The sequence below is a fragment of the Pinus tabuliformis genome, chromosome Q (assembly GCF_031772625.1).
Source record: "Pinus tabuliformis cultivar Carrire ecotype Pingquan chromosome Q, CPIR1, whole genome shotgun sequence".
Lineage (NCBI taxonomy): Eukaryota > Viridiplantae > Streptophyta > Pinopsida > Pinales > Pinaceae > Pinus > Pinus tabuliformis.
In genome coordinates, this window is record NC_142296.1 from 1,266,860,879 (window position 1) to 1,266,880,491 (window position 19,613).

The window sequence follows — 19,613 nt, forward strand, 5'->3', positions numbered from 1 at the left end:
AGATTCATGATTCAATAAGTAATTAGTGTGTTATGGTCATTTTATTAGTGTGATAAATATGTAAAAAAAATTAACATCACTGTGTTACTATTTGTGAAGGGTTAATTTTTATCAAAACATCATTCTGGAAGGGTAAAATTTTAAACATAATGTTTCTTGATGGGTAGGTATAAAGACCCAAAACGTCAAAAAAAAGTGTCACGGATACATAGGAATCCAAATTCTAACCCTACTTACCGTGCACAGTTTTTATCCTCCCATTTCTAGCTTCTTTCTGTTTTTTTCATGTATCGTCCATAAGAGAGTTTTGTATAATTATCCTTGACAAATGATGCTTTAGGAAGTTTCTTTTTTAATTCTCGATATTGTGGATATCAAATCATCTAAATATGTAATTATTTTTGGAGTTGTCGTTAGTGCGACTTTTTGGACTTTTCGGTGCCGGATTCCAACGGAAAAATTTGAGATGAAATCTTGATTTGTATCATTTAAATTGGTTTTTTTACTGTATATATAGATGTATATATGGATTCAGCACCCTGAAAAACTCCTAGGGCACTTGGATTATGTAGGGTTACCCATCGAACTTGTGATTTCAATAATTTTTTGCTGGATTTTAGAGAATTTAGACCAGAAAACCCATGGAAAAAGCTTTCAAAAAGTCGCACTAAAGACAAATCGATTATTTTTGTGTTTAATGAAAGTTAGTTGTTTTTTCTTTGTGAAAAAAAAAAAAAAAATATATCTATCTTAAGCACAAATCTAACATATGAGTGGAGAGAGATCAAATTTCTTCATATGCAAACTTCTTTTAGAGTCCAAAATACAATATGTAGTTTTTCATTGTTTAAATTGTATTTTGAATACTATAGACTATATAACTTAAAAAAAATTATATACATGTTTTTTTAAAACAATATATAATATAAACATACTTGACATTAAAATATTTTACATAACATATGCATCACATTTTATTATAATTGCACATTAAAATGGTTTTTATATTAATATATTTTCAAGTATATGTCAATATTAATTCGTATTAAATTATTTTATTGATAACACACATTGAATATTTTATTATATATACAACATTTAATTTATTTTTTCTAAATATAGATATATATGAAGTTGATATCTACATAAGTTAATTAACATAAATATTTAAATAGTTTATTTAAATCCGGTATTAAAATATTTTTTAAAAGTATAAAATTTTAATATTTTACTCACACCAGATTATCTATATTAATTAATTTCCATATATTATTTCATATAACAACTCAGTAAATTGTACACCATATTAAATGAATATATTTGATGATAGTAAATACTTCTATTTCTATTTAAAACATATTTTATTTTTATTTTTATTAAAATAAACTATCTAACTCCACACAATTACACATCCCATCCCTGTGTACTATAAACTTATAGGCTAATAAAATTTTTATGATTAAGTTGACCATAAAAAGAAACCAAAATATAAAAAAAGTTAGAATAAACGGTCTACAAGTGTTTTTCCACAAAATCCAGCAATACAGTTTAGTAGGTTTAGAAAAATGTGGCCATTATTTGTACGTATTTCACTTTTCGTAATGACAACCCTTCTTTTAGATTTAACGCGATTGAAAACCAACCGTACAGTAATGTAAACACATAAGTGTGGCTGTGAACAGGCCAAAATAGGATTAAAAGACTCTCCTCACTGCAACAAGGACCTGGAGGGAACTTCAAGCTGATGTTATCCTTGCATAATGCAAGCATGCCCAAGCTGTTAAATATTTCAACGTGTAACCCTGTCAAGAGTAGTCCAAGCTATGGACATGGATATTCACTCTGGGACCTGTGAATGCCACCAAGATTTGCAGGGCTATGAGAGGTCATCATGTTTCTGAATTCAAAAAAATCCAGGAGGCCATTGGAATCAGAATCATATGTGCTTATCATCTTCTGGAAGTTGGCTATGTCTTCACCCTCCATGAATCCCAAACTACAGAGCACCCTTTGAAGCTCAGTGGAGGATATGAAGCCGTCGTTATTCATATCATAGACCTTGAACGCCTCCATCAAATCCTCACACCCATCTCCATTTCCCAATTCATCTTCTGATCTCGTATCATCCAGAAGAAACTGACACATGCCAGCAAATTCATCGAATGTCAAGCTACCATCTGCGCTTTGAGACACTGATATAGTCAGGCATTTCAAGTCTTCTCCTGAAATCTCCATTCCGAGCTTTCCCAGGTAACACTGCATTTCTGTGACACTTAGCTTCCCGTCCCCATTTTCATCGACTGTTTCATACAACCTGCGAATTTCATGGGTGTGTATGCGAGGCGCCATTTCTACTGTAAATTACTCAGACAATTTATCGCAACAGCAATGTGGGATTTTTAGATCTGATCAGATCTCTGGAATGAAAACAAACAAACAAACAAAAGCTATGGAATTCTAGACATCAACCTGATGCTAAGGATGACCTTGTAAATGCATTATATAGCCCAGATGGGAATTATGGAGTCCTCGGTAAAAGATACCAATTCCGCGTATCATCTGTAACTTCTAGATAATTCTGATGATACGGTGAAGGACCGAGTCAGTTGACTGCACCCGCGTGAAATACGGCAAGTGCTATTTCATGGACTATAGCATCATTAATGCTATAGTCCACGTAACCCGGAGAGCCCATCGCATGCATGGATGCATGGATGCACATCGATCCACTTATCTGCGGCAATGCCCGTTCCTGTCCGCCTCTGGCGTCGGCCCGCCTCCGGTTTGAGGACATAATGGCAAGTGCACCAACCTATCCATTAATGGACTTAAACTCTGCCGCTGCCTCCGCCGTTTACCAACTCAACCCACGCATTAACGGTGCCGGGATCCATAAACTCTGCGGCCGCCTCCGCCGTTTACCAACTCAACCCACGCATTAACGGTGCCCGGATCCATAAACTCCATTCGCTATCCAGATTTCAGTCCCTGCAACCAGCGAAGAACACGGCAGAGCAGCCCCTGCAACCAGCGAAGAAGAACACGGCAGCAGAGCAGATTGGTGATCACGGGTAACGCTAGTATGTTTGGTTTCATTCTTTTTAAGTCTATTTATTAAGATGAAAGAAGAAAGCTTTATGTTGCCGTCTTGCAAACGAAAGACTGCATCTCATCAATAAAATCGCTGTTGTATTTATATTTCTGTCCATAGACAGATGACTATTTCTACGGCTCCATCCGTAAATGTTCTGCTAGTAATCTTCTGCCTTTTCCAACTCTGGATTCTGTGTTTTGTTTTCAATAAAAGTATTTGTAACATGTTTTGCAATTCATAGAAACTAGACGGTGGATTGTTAGCTCTGCATTTCCCTGCGAGTATCAATGGCCGAGTCTTCTCTTTTGATTCAAAACCGAAATCGAAACTGCTAGAGTTGCCCAATTTGGGAATTCAGTAATAAGATTCATTGTGGAGAAAATCTCTGTGAGAACCATAGAAAATTGAAAACAAAAGCTCTGAGCTAGATTTTATAATAAAATGTATAAGCATCATTTTTTTGGGCCATCTCTTGGCAAATTATAGTCTGTTGTATAGTCCTCACTGGAGCAGGTCATTGCTGCCATTATTAATTAACAATAGGCATTCGCCAAAGCTGAAAATGATTTGTTTTATACTTTCCATGCTTCTGTTGGATATGATGTTCTAATTATGTTTCAAAAAAAATCTTAAACAAATGACAGTATAAAACCATGTTGACATGTTGGGCCACTCACAAAAGGCAGCGACTTCTTCCTAAACAATTTACTATGCTCTGAGCCTAATTCTGTTTCAGACGTGTTCTTAAATAATAATAGAAAAACATGTTTGTTGTACCAGTTTCTCAGTCCACTAAAATTTCGTAATAACCAGGACTAGGACCAGCGGCCATAGTCAGCATTCCTTCTAATATCATAGACTGAACTGAGAACGCTGGTAATGCTCAAAGTTGGTGAGGTTTTAATTTTCTAAACATATAAATATTTCCTAAGATGTTTAATAATCTCGTTGTATATTCTAATAATATGCATGGAAGCAACTTTCAGATCGGTTGTGTCCGAGTACTTCACCTCACAATGAATACAGCGAGGTGGTTACTGTATTAGGTTTTCACCTCTGCTTCTGGTCTCTTCCTAAATAATTGATCTACTGTTTCAATTTGGCACCCAGTGGTCAGTGGTCTTGGTTAGATCGTGGGCCATCTGAATTAAGAAACTTAATGTATGTTCAAATAATTTGATTAAATTGCATGTCCTTGCCAAAATATTTTACGGGAAGCCCAATGTCTGTAGTACATATCGCTTTGTAATTGGAATTTTTACTTCAATTTTATCCATGAAATCTTGGAAATATTTCAGTTTTATTTAAAAGTGGATAGTTATGGTAACCACAAAAAAATAGATATGAATATTGATTTTTATTTTAAAGTGTTTTTATGATGTTTTTAACAACAATATTGTTTACATATTCATTATAAGGAAGTAAGAAAATGGAGGACAATAGACATGAATGGGAGGTAACTATCAAAGGCACCAAGCAATTGTTCATTTGTCTTGTTGGTGATTGTGCGGGGAACTTGAGTCGATCTAAGCTATCTAGCCTTAATCATCATCGGGCTACCAACCACAATCTCCCACCAATTCCTCCACGTCAAAGAGGTCGAGTAAGAGATGCAAATGCTACATGGGCGGTTAAATCTACAAGTGTAGTAAAAAGGCAAAATGCCAAAATACAATATGATTTAGATGCAAGGCTATGTCGTGCACGACAACAAGCATATAAAAGATTTGTTAATGAAGAAATTCTTTCAGCTGTAAGTATTTATTTGTATATGCTTTTTTATTAATATTGTCAATGATGAAATTCTTTCAGCTGTAAGTATTTATTAGTATTTATCTGTATATGTTTTTTATTAGTATTAATTTATTGTTGTGGACTAAATTCATTGAAACTTGTTTTCACAGTCAGTTGTTACATTTGATCAGCTTAATGATACTTCAAAGCAAAGGATTTGTGAAAAAATTCAACGTTGGGATCAAAGTCTACCTCGTAGACGTATGGAGACAATGAAGCGCATAGACATTGCTTTAAAAGAGAAAGCAAGGACTGGGGTTCCTGATGATGTGGGGGAAGAAAGATTAGATGGGCACAACTATATATTAAACTTTGATGAAACTAATCAAGACAATGAGAACACAGTTGAGTCCATTTTTTTGCGTATATTAATTTTTTAGACATTTTAACATTAAATAATATTTATATTGATTATACTCATTGTTATTGATATGCGTAGCCTAATCAACAAAATTCCCCAAGTTCAAGCCACCAACTATTACGCCGCTCACCTAGATTTCAAGGTTTTCAAGGGGTTATTGGGCCAGTAAGTTTTTAATCCATATAACCTATTCCACTAAAAACATTAATATATAAATTGTTATGTTTTACCATAATGATGGGATGAGAAATGGATGTTTTGTATTATATATCGTTATCCTTGATTTGTTTTGATTATGTGTGTGTGTGTTATTTCTTATTTATGGTGCAAGTGTTCCCTTTGGAACCATCACAATCAATGAAAACCCCTTGTCGAAGTCTTAAGAAGAATGGAAATGAAATGGTTCAAATGCTAGAACCATCTTCACGTCCAATGTCACAATGCAAGGTAAGCTATTTATACTCTTGTAAATTTAGCATATTTTTACATTTAATTTTATTTGATTCATACTTATATCTATGTATAATCTAATGTTCAGAGTAATGAATATACATTTCCCAAAACACCTTTGCACATGTATGATGGTGGACACGATACTCACCAAAAATCACATTCTCCTCAACCATTGCGGCATTCACCTAGACTTCAAGATAAATTAAGAGAGGTAAGTTATATACTACATATCTTAGCTCATAATAACATTGACATATATTTTTATGACTAGTTAATGCATTTTCTTTTCATATTCGTTACATGTTCCCCATATTCTCATTATATCTATATAGATTTTGATATTTGTTGATAGCTAGTCAATGCATTGTCTTTTCATATTCGTTACATGGTCCGCATATTTTCATTATATCTATGTGGATTTTGATATTTATTGATAATGTTTTAATTTCCACAGAAAACAAAAAAGATAAATGTTGATGCTATGGTTAAAAGGACCAAAATCATGCCAAAGGACTTGAAAGCACGTGGGTTCAAGTCACTCAAACAATACATAGAGCATATATGCTCAACTAGCATTGCTCTCACTAAACCCACTAGGCTTGCTACTTTGAAGGCTAAACATTCCAGCAAGTTGTGATTGGAGGAAGTTACAAGCTTGAATCTTAGAAATAAATGCTAAATTTACCTTGTTATTGAATTTACATAATATATGTATTTACTTGATATAGCAATTGCAATTTGTGAAAGAAATATCATCGCTGTCAAATCTTTGAAATCAACGTTGAATATTTGCAAATATACTCTCGCGAACAAGCTTGTCATTGAATTTTCTTAATATGTGGATTTGTTTGACCAACCTTCGTCTTTGAATTTGCTTATTAGATAGATTTATTTGATATTTCATTCACTCCATTTGACAGAGTTGTCAACATTGTTGTTAAATTCCCAAAAAAATTTAGATTTCGGTAAACGAGTGATATGAACCCAACACAATTTTAATATTTTCTATTTTGTAAACGATTTTAATAAAGTGATTTTAAAATATTATTACGAGAGTTCATAATGATCTTTTTAATTTGGGTTCAAGTTTTTTTTTCTCATTCAAGTTATTCTTTTGTAATTGTGGCCAGTATTGTGAAATGTATTATGTATATATACAAACAATTTTAATAGTTGAAAGGGTAATGATATTTTTTATTCATATTTATATAGGTATTATTTTATTTTTATTTTGAATTGTTAAATAAATTCTATAAGTAAATGGGTTATTTTGGAAATATTTTAAGAAAATGTATTTAAAAATAAATTTCTATTTGAAAAAAATTACATTATTTATATAAAAATATTTATCATATAAATCGATTATTATCAAAATATTTATGATTCAAGCAATGTTCTTAAATGGTATATTAGCTAGTTTACATTGAGTATAGCATGAAACATTTTTTTTTTTTTTATAAAAAAATGTAATGTATTATAATAAATAAGATACATATGGAAATTTGGTATCCCTAAGTTAGTTAAGTGGTTAGTGAATTACTTTAAATGGTTAAATGTTTTGAATTTTATATGGCGAGTATTGTGAAATGTATTATGTATATATACAAACAATTTTAATAGTTGAAAGGGTAATGATATTTTTTATTCATATTTATATAGGTATTATTTTATTTTTATTTTGAATTGTTAAATAAATTCTATAAGTAAATGGGTTATTTTGGAAATATTTTAAGAAAATGTATTTAAAAATAAATTTCTATTTGAAAAAAATTACATTATCTATATAAAAATATTTATCATATAAATCGATTATTATCAAAATATTTATGATTCAAGCAATGTTCTTAAATGGTATATTAGCTAGTTTACATTGAGTATCACATGAAACATTTTTTATTTTTTATAAAAAAATGTAATGTATTATAATAAATAAGATACATATGGAAATTTCGTATCCCTAAGTTAGTTAAGTGGTTAGTGAATTACTTTAAATTGTTAACTGTTTTGAATTTTATAAGGCCAGTATTGTGAAATGTATTATGTATATATACAAACAATTTTAATAGTTGAAAGGGTAATGATATTTTTTATTCATATTTATATAGGTATTATTTTATTTTTAGTTTGAATTGTAAAATAAATTCTATAAGTAAATGGGTTATATACAAACAATTTTAATAGTTGAAAGGGTAATGATATTTTTTATTCATATTTATATAGGTATTATTTTATTTTTATTTTGAATTGTAAAATAAATTCTATAAGTAAATGGGTTATTTTGGAAATATTTTAAGAAAATGTATTTAAAAATAAATTTCTATTTGAAAAAAATTACATTATCTATATAAAAATATTTATCATATAAATCGATTATTATCAAAATATTTATGATTCAAGCAATGTTCTTAAATGGTATATTAGCTAGTTTACATTGAGTATCACATGAAACATTTTTTATTTTTTATAAAAAAATGTAATGCATTATAATAAATAAGATACATATGGAAATTTGGTATCCCTAATTTAGTTAAGTGGTTAGTGAATTACTTTAAATGGTTAACTGTTTTGAATTTTATATGGCCAGTATTGTGAAATGTATTATGTATATATACAAACAATTTTAATAGTTGAAAGGGTAATGATATTTTTTATTCATATTTATATAGGTATTATTTTATTTTTATTTTGAATTGTAAAATAAATTCTATAAGTAAATGGGTTATATACAAACAATTTTAATAGTTGAAAGGGTAATGATATTTTTTATTCATATTTATATAGGTATTATTTTAGTTTTATTTTGAATTGTAAAATAAATTCTATAAGTAAATGGGTTATTTTGGAAATATTTTAAGAAAATGTATTTAAAAATAAATTTCTATTTGAAAAAAATTACATTATCTATATAAAAATATTTATCATATAAATCGATTATTATCAAAATATTTATGATTCAAGCAATGTTCTTAAATGGTATATTAGCTAGTTTACATTGAGTATCACATGAAACATTTTTTATTTTTTATAAAAAAATGTAATGCATTATAATAAATAAGATACATATGGAAATTTGGTATCCCTAAGTTAGTTAAGTGGTTAGTGAATTACTTTAAATGGTTAACTGTTTTGAATTTTATATGGCCAGTATTGTGAAATGTATTATGTACATATACAAACAATTTTAATAGTTGAAAGGGTAATGATATTTTTTATTCATATTTATATAGGTATTATTTTATTTTTATTTTGAATTGTAAAATAAATTCTATAAGTAAATGGGTTATATACAAACAATTTTAATAGTTGAAAGGGTAATGATATTTTTTATTCATATTTATATAGGTATTATTTTATTTTTATTTTGAATTGTAAAATAAATTCTATAAGTAAATGGGTTATTTTGGAAATATTTTAAGAAAATGTATTTAAAAATAAATTTCTATTTGAAAAAAATTACATTATGTATATAAAAAGATTTATCATATAAATCGATTATTATCAAAATATTTATGATTCAAGCAATGTTCTTAAATGGTATATTAGCTAGTTTACATTGAGTATCACATGAAACATTTTTTATTTTTTTATAAAAAAATGTAATGCATTATAATAAATAAGATACATATGGAAATTTGGTATCCCTAAGTTAGTTAAGTGGTTAGTGAATTACTTTAAATGGTTAACTGTTTTGAATTTTATATGGCCAGTATTGTGAAATGTATTATGTATATATACAAACAATTTTAATAGTTGAAAGGGTAATGATATTTTTTATTCATATTTATATAGGTATTATTTTATTTTTATTTTGAATTGTAAAATAAATTCTTTAAGTAAATGGGTTATATACAAACAATTTTAATGGTTGATAGGGTAATGATATTTTTTATTCATATTTATATAGGTATTATTTTATTTTTATTTTGAATTGTAAAATAAATTCTATAAGTAAATGGGTTATTTTGGAAATATTTTAAGAAAATGTATTTAAAAATAAATTTCTATTTGAAAAAAATTACATTATCTATATAAAAATATTTATCATATAAATCGATTATTATCAAAATATTTATGATTCAAGCAATGTTCTTAAATGGTATATTAGCTAGTTTACATTGAGTATCACATGAAACATTTTTTATTTTTTATAAAAAAATGTAATATATTATAATAAATAAGATACATATGGAAATTCGGTATCCCTAAGTTAGTTAAGTGGTTAGTGAATTACTTTAAATGGTTAACTGTTTTCAATTTTATATGGCCAGTATTGTGAAATGTATTATGTATATATACAAACAATTTTAATAGTTGAAAGGGTAATGATATTTTTTATTCATATTTATATAGGTATTATTTTATTTTTATTTTGAATTGTAAAATAAATTCTATAAGTAAATGGGGCATATACGGAAGATGTGTGCATATACGGAAACTGGGCATATACGAAAGATGTGTGCATATACGGAAACTGGGAATATACAGAAACTGGGCATATACGGAAGATGTGTGCATATACGGAAACTGGGCATATACAGAAGATGTGCGCATATACGGAAACTGGGCATATACGGAAGATGTGTGCATATACGGAAGATGTGCGCATATACGGAAACTGTGCACATATACGGAAACTGGGCATATACGGAAGATGTGCGCATATACGAAAACTGGGCAAATACGGAAGATGTGCGCATATACGGAAACTGTGCATATACGGAAACTGGGCATATACGGAAGATGTGTGCATATACAAAAACTGCGCATATACGGGAACTGGGCATATACGGAAGATGTGTGCATATACGGAAACTGGGCATATACGGAAGATGTGCGCATATACGGAAACTGGGCATATACGGAAGACGTGCGCATATACGGAAACTGGGCATATACGGAAGATGTGTGCATATACGGAAACTGGGCATAAACGGAAGATGTGCGCATATACGGAAAATGCGCATATACGGAAACTGGGCATATACGGAAGATGTGTGCATATACGGAAGATGTGCGCATATACGGAACTGGGCATATACAGAAGATGTGCGCATATACGAAAATTGGGCATATACGGAAGATGTGCGCATATACAGAAACTGGGCATATACGGAAACTGGGCATATACGGAAGATGTGTGCATATACGGAAACTGGGCATATACGGAAGATGTGTGCATATACGGAAACTGGGCATATACGGAAGATGTGCGCATATACGGAAACTGTGCATATACTTTTCATGACTATTTGTGAGCGGAAATGCAAGTAGAAATCATTGAGGAAAGCCATGAATCGGATTGTTTGAGCTTTTTCAACTTGAACATTCTCTATAAGAAAATTTATCTTCTTTGTTACAACTATATTTTGCATTTATGTGGGATGGAATTACTAATCATATGATTCCTAGTATGTGCATTGAGCAATATTTACTCTTATCACCATATTAAGCATCTTCAATATAATAGGATACTGAGTTATTTGTCCTCGTTACTGATGGTTATCTTAAAACCTCTTATCCATTAAAGTTAAGTGCAATTGGTCATACACAAACAAAATTTGAAAAAGGTAGGAAAAGGACCCCATATAGCATGAGCTGCTCTTTTTCCCTCAAGATTTAGAGGCAAGGATCTATTAGGAGAGTGATGTATAAAAGTAAGTTTATGATTAGATATTTTGTATATCGATTCATATTTTCAACAATAATATTTATTTTTAATCATTTGATATTTCTTATAAATAGATTTTTATTACATAAGACCTCAAATAGATCATTGCCATGTTTAGTATTTTAATTAGTGTAATAAATCCTCACTACCCATTGAATCAATTTGGAGTACAAGTTACGGATTTAGTATCCCTCTTTCATCTAAATCGATAGGGTGTTCCCCTTAACTCGTATCATCCTTCTATTAGTAAAAATAAAATATAATTACACATTTAAATACCGTTTTGAACATGGATTTGTCCACGTTTTTAAGACTTTTAAGTCATTCCTACTTGTGGAGCAAGTTCTTCAAACCATTTTTTTTCTTTCTTATATTTTTTATTATTAGTATTTGGTGTAATGGTATTTCTCACGTGTGATACACTTCTTCTTATTGGTGTTATTTAATGACAACAATGTTGGTGAAATCTAGTTCTGTCATCTACTCTCATAATCATGTTACAGTTATTAATGGTAAACAAAAATACATCTACACCTTATCATAGAATAAGTATTTGACGTAATGCATTAAAAGTATATTTTTATACATAATGGACTAAAAGTATTTTTTTTATATGGTATCATCATGATAATTTCATTGAAGTGATCCACAACTAAGATAAGATAATCATTATCCCTATTAATGGTCAACAAACATCCAATAAATATATTAAAATTAATTCCCACGGTTTTCTCATTAATAAAACTCCAAGAAATTTTCACAATTTTTAAATTATTGAATTAAATGTTATTCAGAGAAAACAATATTTGAAAAATGTGGTTACCATTTGTGTCATCTATGAAAATAAGAAATATATTTATAGTATGGTATTCTTCTCCACCCCAAAGTTTCCTAATATTTTATTTGTTTGAAATTTATTCACCAAGAATGTAAATTTAACATATAACTTGTAAACGAGAAAAAAAATCTAATTGATCATGGCTAGGGATGATATATTTTCCCAAATTTACCAGAAAGTGCATTGATCTCCATCCATATGAAGTGGTTCCTTGTGGAGGCAAATTAGCCATGAGAAACAAGCATGTACTTCATAGGTAATCAAACTTAGATACAAAGGAAAATCACACACTACTTTAACCACCCATGCTAGACCCCATTGACCATGTTTGATATTTTTGAGAATGGTGTTCCTCATGCAATAGTGGTCATATGTGAAATCTTGAAGTAGCACAAACAGAATTCAACTTTAACAAAATGTTTTTTTTTTCTAGGTTGTCTTATAGTTATTCATGTTTTGTTGTTATCATAAAAATCCATAGAATTTGTATATGCATATAAAGTATAGACACAATTAAGCTTATTTGAAAACATTTAAACCATAGTGTTAAATTGCAAAACCATCATCAATTCAATTGATAGTCACCATGATAGGAGATCAGTGTCATTATTTGTGCTTTCCTTTTGGTAATTAATCATGATGTTTAATTTATACTAACAAATAAGTGATTGACTTCACGTAACATTCATCATAATGCTATTCTATGTTTGTGGAATTTCAAGGTGCTTATTATCATTGTCAACAATAGTTTATTTCTTGAGTAAATATTGTAGTGAATGTTCACTACTTAAACCAATATATACATATGTTGGTGATGGATCTTGAACATTTAATTAATACCACCCATATGGCATGTTTATAAGAATCCATCTCAATCTCAAATGCTAGATGAATATCATGTGAGATGAGAATCATGGTAGTCTTATGAAATGACACATTTGGAAGAGCACCTCCTTGATAGAGGTCAATGTGGTTCTCCAACTTATAGGGTAGAAGACTTTGCCTATGTTTCCCTATGATAGAGTTTAGAAATAAATCAAGCCAATAATAAGAAAAAGAAGTCTCATTCAAAATAAATTTAAATGTGCATTGTAAAACCTATTATATGGGGTGTTAAAAAAGTAGGAAAAAGAAAAAAAGGAAAAAGATATGAATAAAAATTAAAATTCATTTGGATAAACATTTTTAGAATAATAATTAGCACCATGTACCATTTCATTAGCTTGAAATGCATTTGTTTTGGAGATAGAAACCATATAAAATTCAAAACAGTTAACCATTTAAAGTAATTCACTAACCACTTAACTAACTTAGGGATACCAAATTTCCATATGTATCTTATTTATTATAATGCATTAAATTTTTTTATAAAAAATAAAAAATGTTTCATGTGATACTCAATGTAAACTAGCTAATATACCATTTAAGAACATTGCTTGAATCATAAATATTTTGATAATAATCGATTTATATGATAAATATTTTTATATAGATAATGTAATTTTTTTCAAATAGAAATTTATTTTTAAATACATTTTCTTAAAATATTTCCAAAATAACCCATTTACTTATAGAATTTATTTTACAATTCAAAATAAAAATAAAATAATACCTATATAAATATGAATAAAAAATATCATTACCCTTTCAACTATTAAAATTGTTTGTATATAACCCATTTACTTATAGAATTTATTTTACAATTCAAAATAAAAATAAAATAATACCTATATAAATATGAATAAAAAATATCATTACCCTTTCAACTATTAAAATTGTTTGTATATATACATAATACATTTCACAATACTGGCCATATAAAATTCAAAACAGTTAACCATTTAAAGTAATTCACTAACCACTTAACTAACTTAGGGATACCAAATTTCCTTATGTATCTTAATTATTATAATGCATTAAATTTTTTTATAAAAAATAAAAAATGTTTCATGTGATACTCAATGTAAACTAGCTAATATACCATTTAAGAACATTGCTTGAATCATAAATATTTTGATAATAATCGATTTATATGATAAATATTTTTATATAGATAATGTAATTTTTTTCAAATAGAAATTTATTTTTAAATACATTTTCTTAAAATATTTCCAAAATAAGCCATTTACTTATAGAATTTATTTTACAATTCAAAATAAAAATAAAATAATACATATATAAATATGAATAAAAAATATCATTACCCTTTCAACTATTAAAATTGTTTGTATATATACATAATACATTTCACAATACTGGCCATATAAAATTCAAAACAGTTAACCATTTAAAGTAATTCACTAACCACTTAACTAACTTAGGGATACCAAATTTCCATATGTATCTTATTTATTATAATGCATTACATTTTTTTATAAAAAATAAAAAATGTTTCATGTGATACTCAATGTAAACTAGCTAATATACCATTTAAGAACATTGCTTGAATCATAAATATTTTGATAATAATCGATTTATATGATAAATATTTTTATATAGATAATGTAATTTTTTTTTAAATAAAAATTTATTTTTTATAAATTCAATTTAATCCTATATAAATATGAATAAAAAATATCATTACCCTTTCAACTATTAAAATTGTTTGTAATAACCCATTTACTTATAGAATTTATTTTACAATTCAAAATAAAAATAAAATAATACCTATATAAATATGAATAAAAAATATCATTACCCTTTCAACTATTAAAATTGTTTGTATATATACATAATACATTTCACAATACTGGCCATATAAAATTCAAAACAGTTAACCATTTAAAGTAATTCACTAACCACTTAACTAACTTAGGGATACCAAATTTCCATATGTATCTTATTTATTATAATACATTACATTTTTTTATAAAAAATAAAAAATGTTTCATGTGATACTCAATGTAAACTAGCTAATATACCATTTAAGAACATTGCTTGAATCATAAATATTTTGATAATAATCGGTTTATTTGATAAATATTTTTATATAGATAATGTAATTTTTTTCAAATAGAAATTTATTTTTAAATACATTTTCTTAAAATATTTCCAAAATAACCCATTTACTTATAGAATTTATTTTACAATTCAAAATAAAAATAAAATAATACCTATATAAATATGAATAAAAAATATCATTAACCTTTCAAATATTAAAATTGTTTGTATATAACCCATTTACTTATAGAATTTATTTTACAATTCAAAATAAAAATAAAATAATACCTATATAAATATGAATAAAAAATATCATTACCCTTTCAACTATTAAAATTGTTTGTATATATACATAATACATTTCACAATACTGGCCATATAAAATTCAAAACAGTTAAGCATTTAAAGTAATTCACTAACCACTTAACTAACTTAGGGATACCAAATTTCCATATCTATCTTATTTATTATAATGCATTACATTTTTTTATAAAAAATAAAAAATGTTTCATGTGATACTCAATGTAAACTAGCTAATATACCATTTAAGAACATTGCTTGAATCATAAATATTTTGATAATAATCGATTTATATGATAAATATTTTTATATAGATAATGTAATTTTTTTCAAATAGAAATTTATTTTTAAATACATTTTCTTAAAATATTTCCAAAATAACCCATTTACTTATAGAATTTATTTTACAATTCAAAATAAAAATAAAATAGAATTTATTTTACAATTCAAAATAAAAATAAAATAATACCTATATAAATATGAATAAAAAATATCATTACCCTTTCAACTATTAAAATTGTTTGTATATATACATAATACATTTCACAATACTGGCCATATAAAATTCAAAACAGTTAACCATTTAAAGTAATTCACTAACCACTTAACTAACTTAGGGATACCAAATTTCCATATGTATCTTATTTATTATAATGCATTACATTTTTTTATAAAAAATAAAAAATGTTTCTTGTGATACTCAATGTAAACTAGCTAATATACCATTTAAGAACATTGCTTGAATCATAAATATTTTGATAATAATAGATTTATATGATAAATATTTTTATATAGATAATGTAATTTTTTTCAAATAGAAATTTATTTTTAAATACATTTTCTTAAAATATTTCCAAAATAACCCATTTACTTATAGAATTTATTTTACAATTCAAAATAAAAATAAAATAATACCTATATAAATATGAATAAAAAATATCATTACCCTTTCAACTATTAAAATTGTTTGTATATAACCCATTTACTTATAGAATTTATTTTACAATTCAAAATAAAAATAAAATAATACCTATAGAAATATGAATAAAAAATATCATTACCCTTTCAACTATTAAAATTGTTTGTATATATACATAATACATTTCACAACACTGGCCATATAAAATTCAAAACAGTTAATCATTTAAAGTAATTCACTAACCACTTAACTAACTTAGGGATACCAAATTTCCATATGTATCTTATTTATTATAATACATTACATTTTTTTATAAAAAATAAAAAATGTTTCATGTGATACTCAATGTAAACTAGCTAATATACCATTTAAGAACATTGCTTGAATCATAAATATTTTGATAATAATCGATTTATATGATAAATATTTTTATATAGATAATGTAATTTTTTTCAAATAGAAATTTATTTTTAAATACATTTTCTTAAAATATTTCCAAAATAACCCATTTACTTATAGAATTTATTTTACAATTCAAAATAAAAATAAAATAATACCTATATAAATATGAATAAAAAATATCATTACCCTTTCAACTATTAAAATTGTTTGTATATAACCCATTTACTTATAGAATTTATTTTACAATTCAAAATAAAAATAAAATAATACCTATATAAATATTAATAAAAAATATCATTACCCTTTCAACTATTAAGATTGTTTGTATATATACATAATACATTTCACAATACTGGCCATATAAAATTCAAAACAGTTAAGCATTTAAAGTAATTCACTAACCACTTAACTAACTTAGGGATACCAAATTTCCATATGTATCTTATTTATTATAATACATTACATTTTTTTATAAAAAATAAAAAATGTTTCATGTGATATTCAATGTAAACTAGCTAATATACCATTTAAGAACATTGCTTGAATCATAAATATTTTGATAATAATCGATTTATATGATAAATATTTTTATATAGATAATGTAATTTTTTTCAAATAGAAATTTATTTTTAAATACATTTTCTTAAAATATTTCCAAAATAACCCATTTACTTATAGAATTTATTTTACAATTCAAAATAAAAGTAAAATAATACCTATATAAATATGAATAAAAAATATCATTACCCTTTCAACTATTAAAATTGTTTGTATATATACATATTACATTTCACAATACTGGCCATATAAAATTCAAAACAGTTAACCATTTAAAGTAATTCACTAACCACTTAACTAACTTAGGGATACCAAATTTCCATATGTATCTTATTTATTATAATGCATTACATTTTTTTATAAAAAAAAAAAAAAATGTTTCATGCTATACTCAATGTAAACTAGCTAATATACCATTTAAGAACATTGCTTGAATCATAAATATTTTGATAATAATCGATTTATATGATAAATATTTTTATATAGATAATGTAATTTTTTTCAAATAGAAATTTATTTTTAAATACATTTTCTTAAAATATTTCCAAAATAACCCATTTACTTATAGAATTTATTTTACAATTCAAAATAAAAATAAAATAATACCTATATAAATATGAATAAAAAATATCATTACCCTTTCAACTATTAAAATTGTTTGTATATATACATAATACATTTCACAATACTGGCCATATAAAATTCAAAACAGTTAACCATTTAAAGTAATTCACTAACCACTTAACTAACTTAGGGATACCAAATTTCCATATGTATCTTATTTATTATAATACATTACATTTTTTTATATATAAAAAAAAAATGTTTCATGCTATACTCAATGTAAACTAGCTAATATACCATTTAAGAACATTGCTTGAATCATAAATATTTTGATAATAATCGATTTATATGATAAATATTTTTATATAAATAATGTAATTTTTTTCAAATAGAAATTTATTTTTAAATACATTTTCTTAAAATATTTCCAAAATAACCCATTTACTTATAGAATTTATTTAACAATTCAAAATAAAAATAAAATAATACCTATATAAATATGAATAAAAAATATCATTACCCTTTCAACTATTAAAATTGTTTGTATATATACATAATACATTTCACAATACTGGCCACAATTACAAAAGAATAACTTGAATGAGAAAAAGAAACTTGAACCCAAATTAAAAAGATGATTATGAACTCTCGCAATAATATTTTAAAATCACTTTATTAAAATCGTTTACAAAATAGAAAATATTAAAATTGTGCTGGGTTCATATCACTCGTTTACCGAAATCTAATTTTTTTGGGAATTTAACAACAATGTTGACAACTCTATCAAATGGAGTGAACGAAATATCAAATAAATCTATCTAATAAGCAAATTCAAAGACGAAGGTTGGTCAAACAAATCCACATATTAAGAAAATTCAATGACAAGCTTGTTCGCGAGAGTATATTTGCAAATATTCAACGTTGATTTCAAAGATTTGACAGCGAGGATATTTCTTTCACAAATTGCAATTGCTATATCAAGTAAATACATATATTATGTAAATTCAATAACAAGGTAAATTTAACATTTATTTCTAAGATTCAAGCTTGTAACTTCCTCCAATCACAACTTGCTGGAATGTTTAGCCTTCAAAGTAGCAAGCCTAGTGGGTTTAGTGAGAGCAATGCTAGTTGAGCATATATGCTCTATGTATTGTTTGCGTGACTTGAACCCACGTGCTTTCAAGTCCTTTGGCGTGATTTTGGTCCTTTTAACCATAGCATCAACATTTATCTTTTTTGTTTTCTGTGGAAATTAAAACATTATCAATAAATATCAAAATCCACATAGATATAATGAAAATATGCGGACCATGTAACGAATATGAAAAGACAATGCATTGACTAGCTATCAACAAATATCAAAATCTATATAGATATAATGAGAATATGGGGAACATGTAACGAATATGAAAAGAAAATGCGTTAACTAGTCATAAAAATATATGTCAATGTTATTATGAGCTAAGATATGTAGTATATAACTTACCTCTCTTAATTTATCTTGAAGTCTAGGTGAATGCCGCAATGGTTGAGGAGAATGTGATTTTTGGTGAGTATCGTGTCCACCATCATACATGTGCAAAGGTGTTTTGGGAAATGTATATTCATTACTCTGAACATTAGATTATACATAGATATAAGTATGAATCAAATAAAATTAAATGTAAAAATATGCTAAATTTACAAGAGTATAAATAGCTTACCTTGCATTGTGACATT

General features: G+C 26.6%; 1 protein-coding gene and 1 pseudogene across 1 annotated transcript; one reads left to right on the plus strand and one right to left on the minus strand.

Annotated features, from left to right (window-relative positions):
• Positions 1-1,821: 1,821 nt before the first annotated feature.
• LOC149224456 (calmodulin-like protein 3 pseudogene) lies at positions 1,822-2,349 on the minus strand (annotated as a pseudogene).
• A 2,174-nt stretch (positions 2,350-4,523) lies between these two features.
• On the plus strand, positions 4,524-5,268 carry LOC149224457 (uncharacterized). Its single transcript, XM_089388185.1, has 2 exons — positions 4,524-4,847; positions 4,999-5,268. Exons 1-2 carry the CDS (start codon positions 4,524-4,526, stop codon positions 5,266-5,268), a joined length of 594 nt encoding a protein of 197 aa, XP_089244311.1.
• Positions 5,269-19,613: the final 14,345 nt, after the last annotated feature.

What these genes read in the sequence shown, in the direction of transcription:
- LOC149224457 (XM_089388185.1), top strand. Translation starts at nt 4,524, where the DNA reads ATGGAGGACAATAGACATGAATGGGAGGTAACTATCAAAGGCACCAAG. An exon ending in ATGAAGAAATTCTTTCAGCT is followed by an intron (nt 4,848 to 4,998) that starts GTAAGTATTTAT and finishes TTGTTTTCACAG; the next exon opens with TCAGTTGTTACATTTGATCA.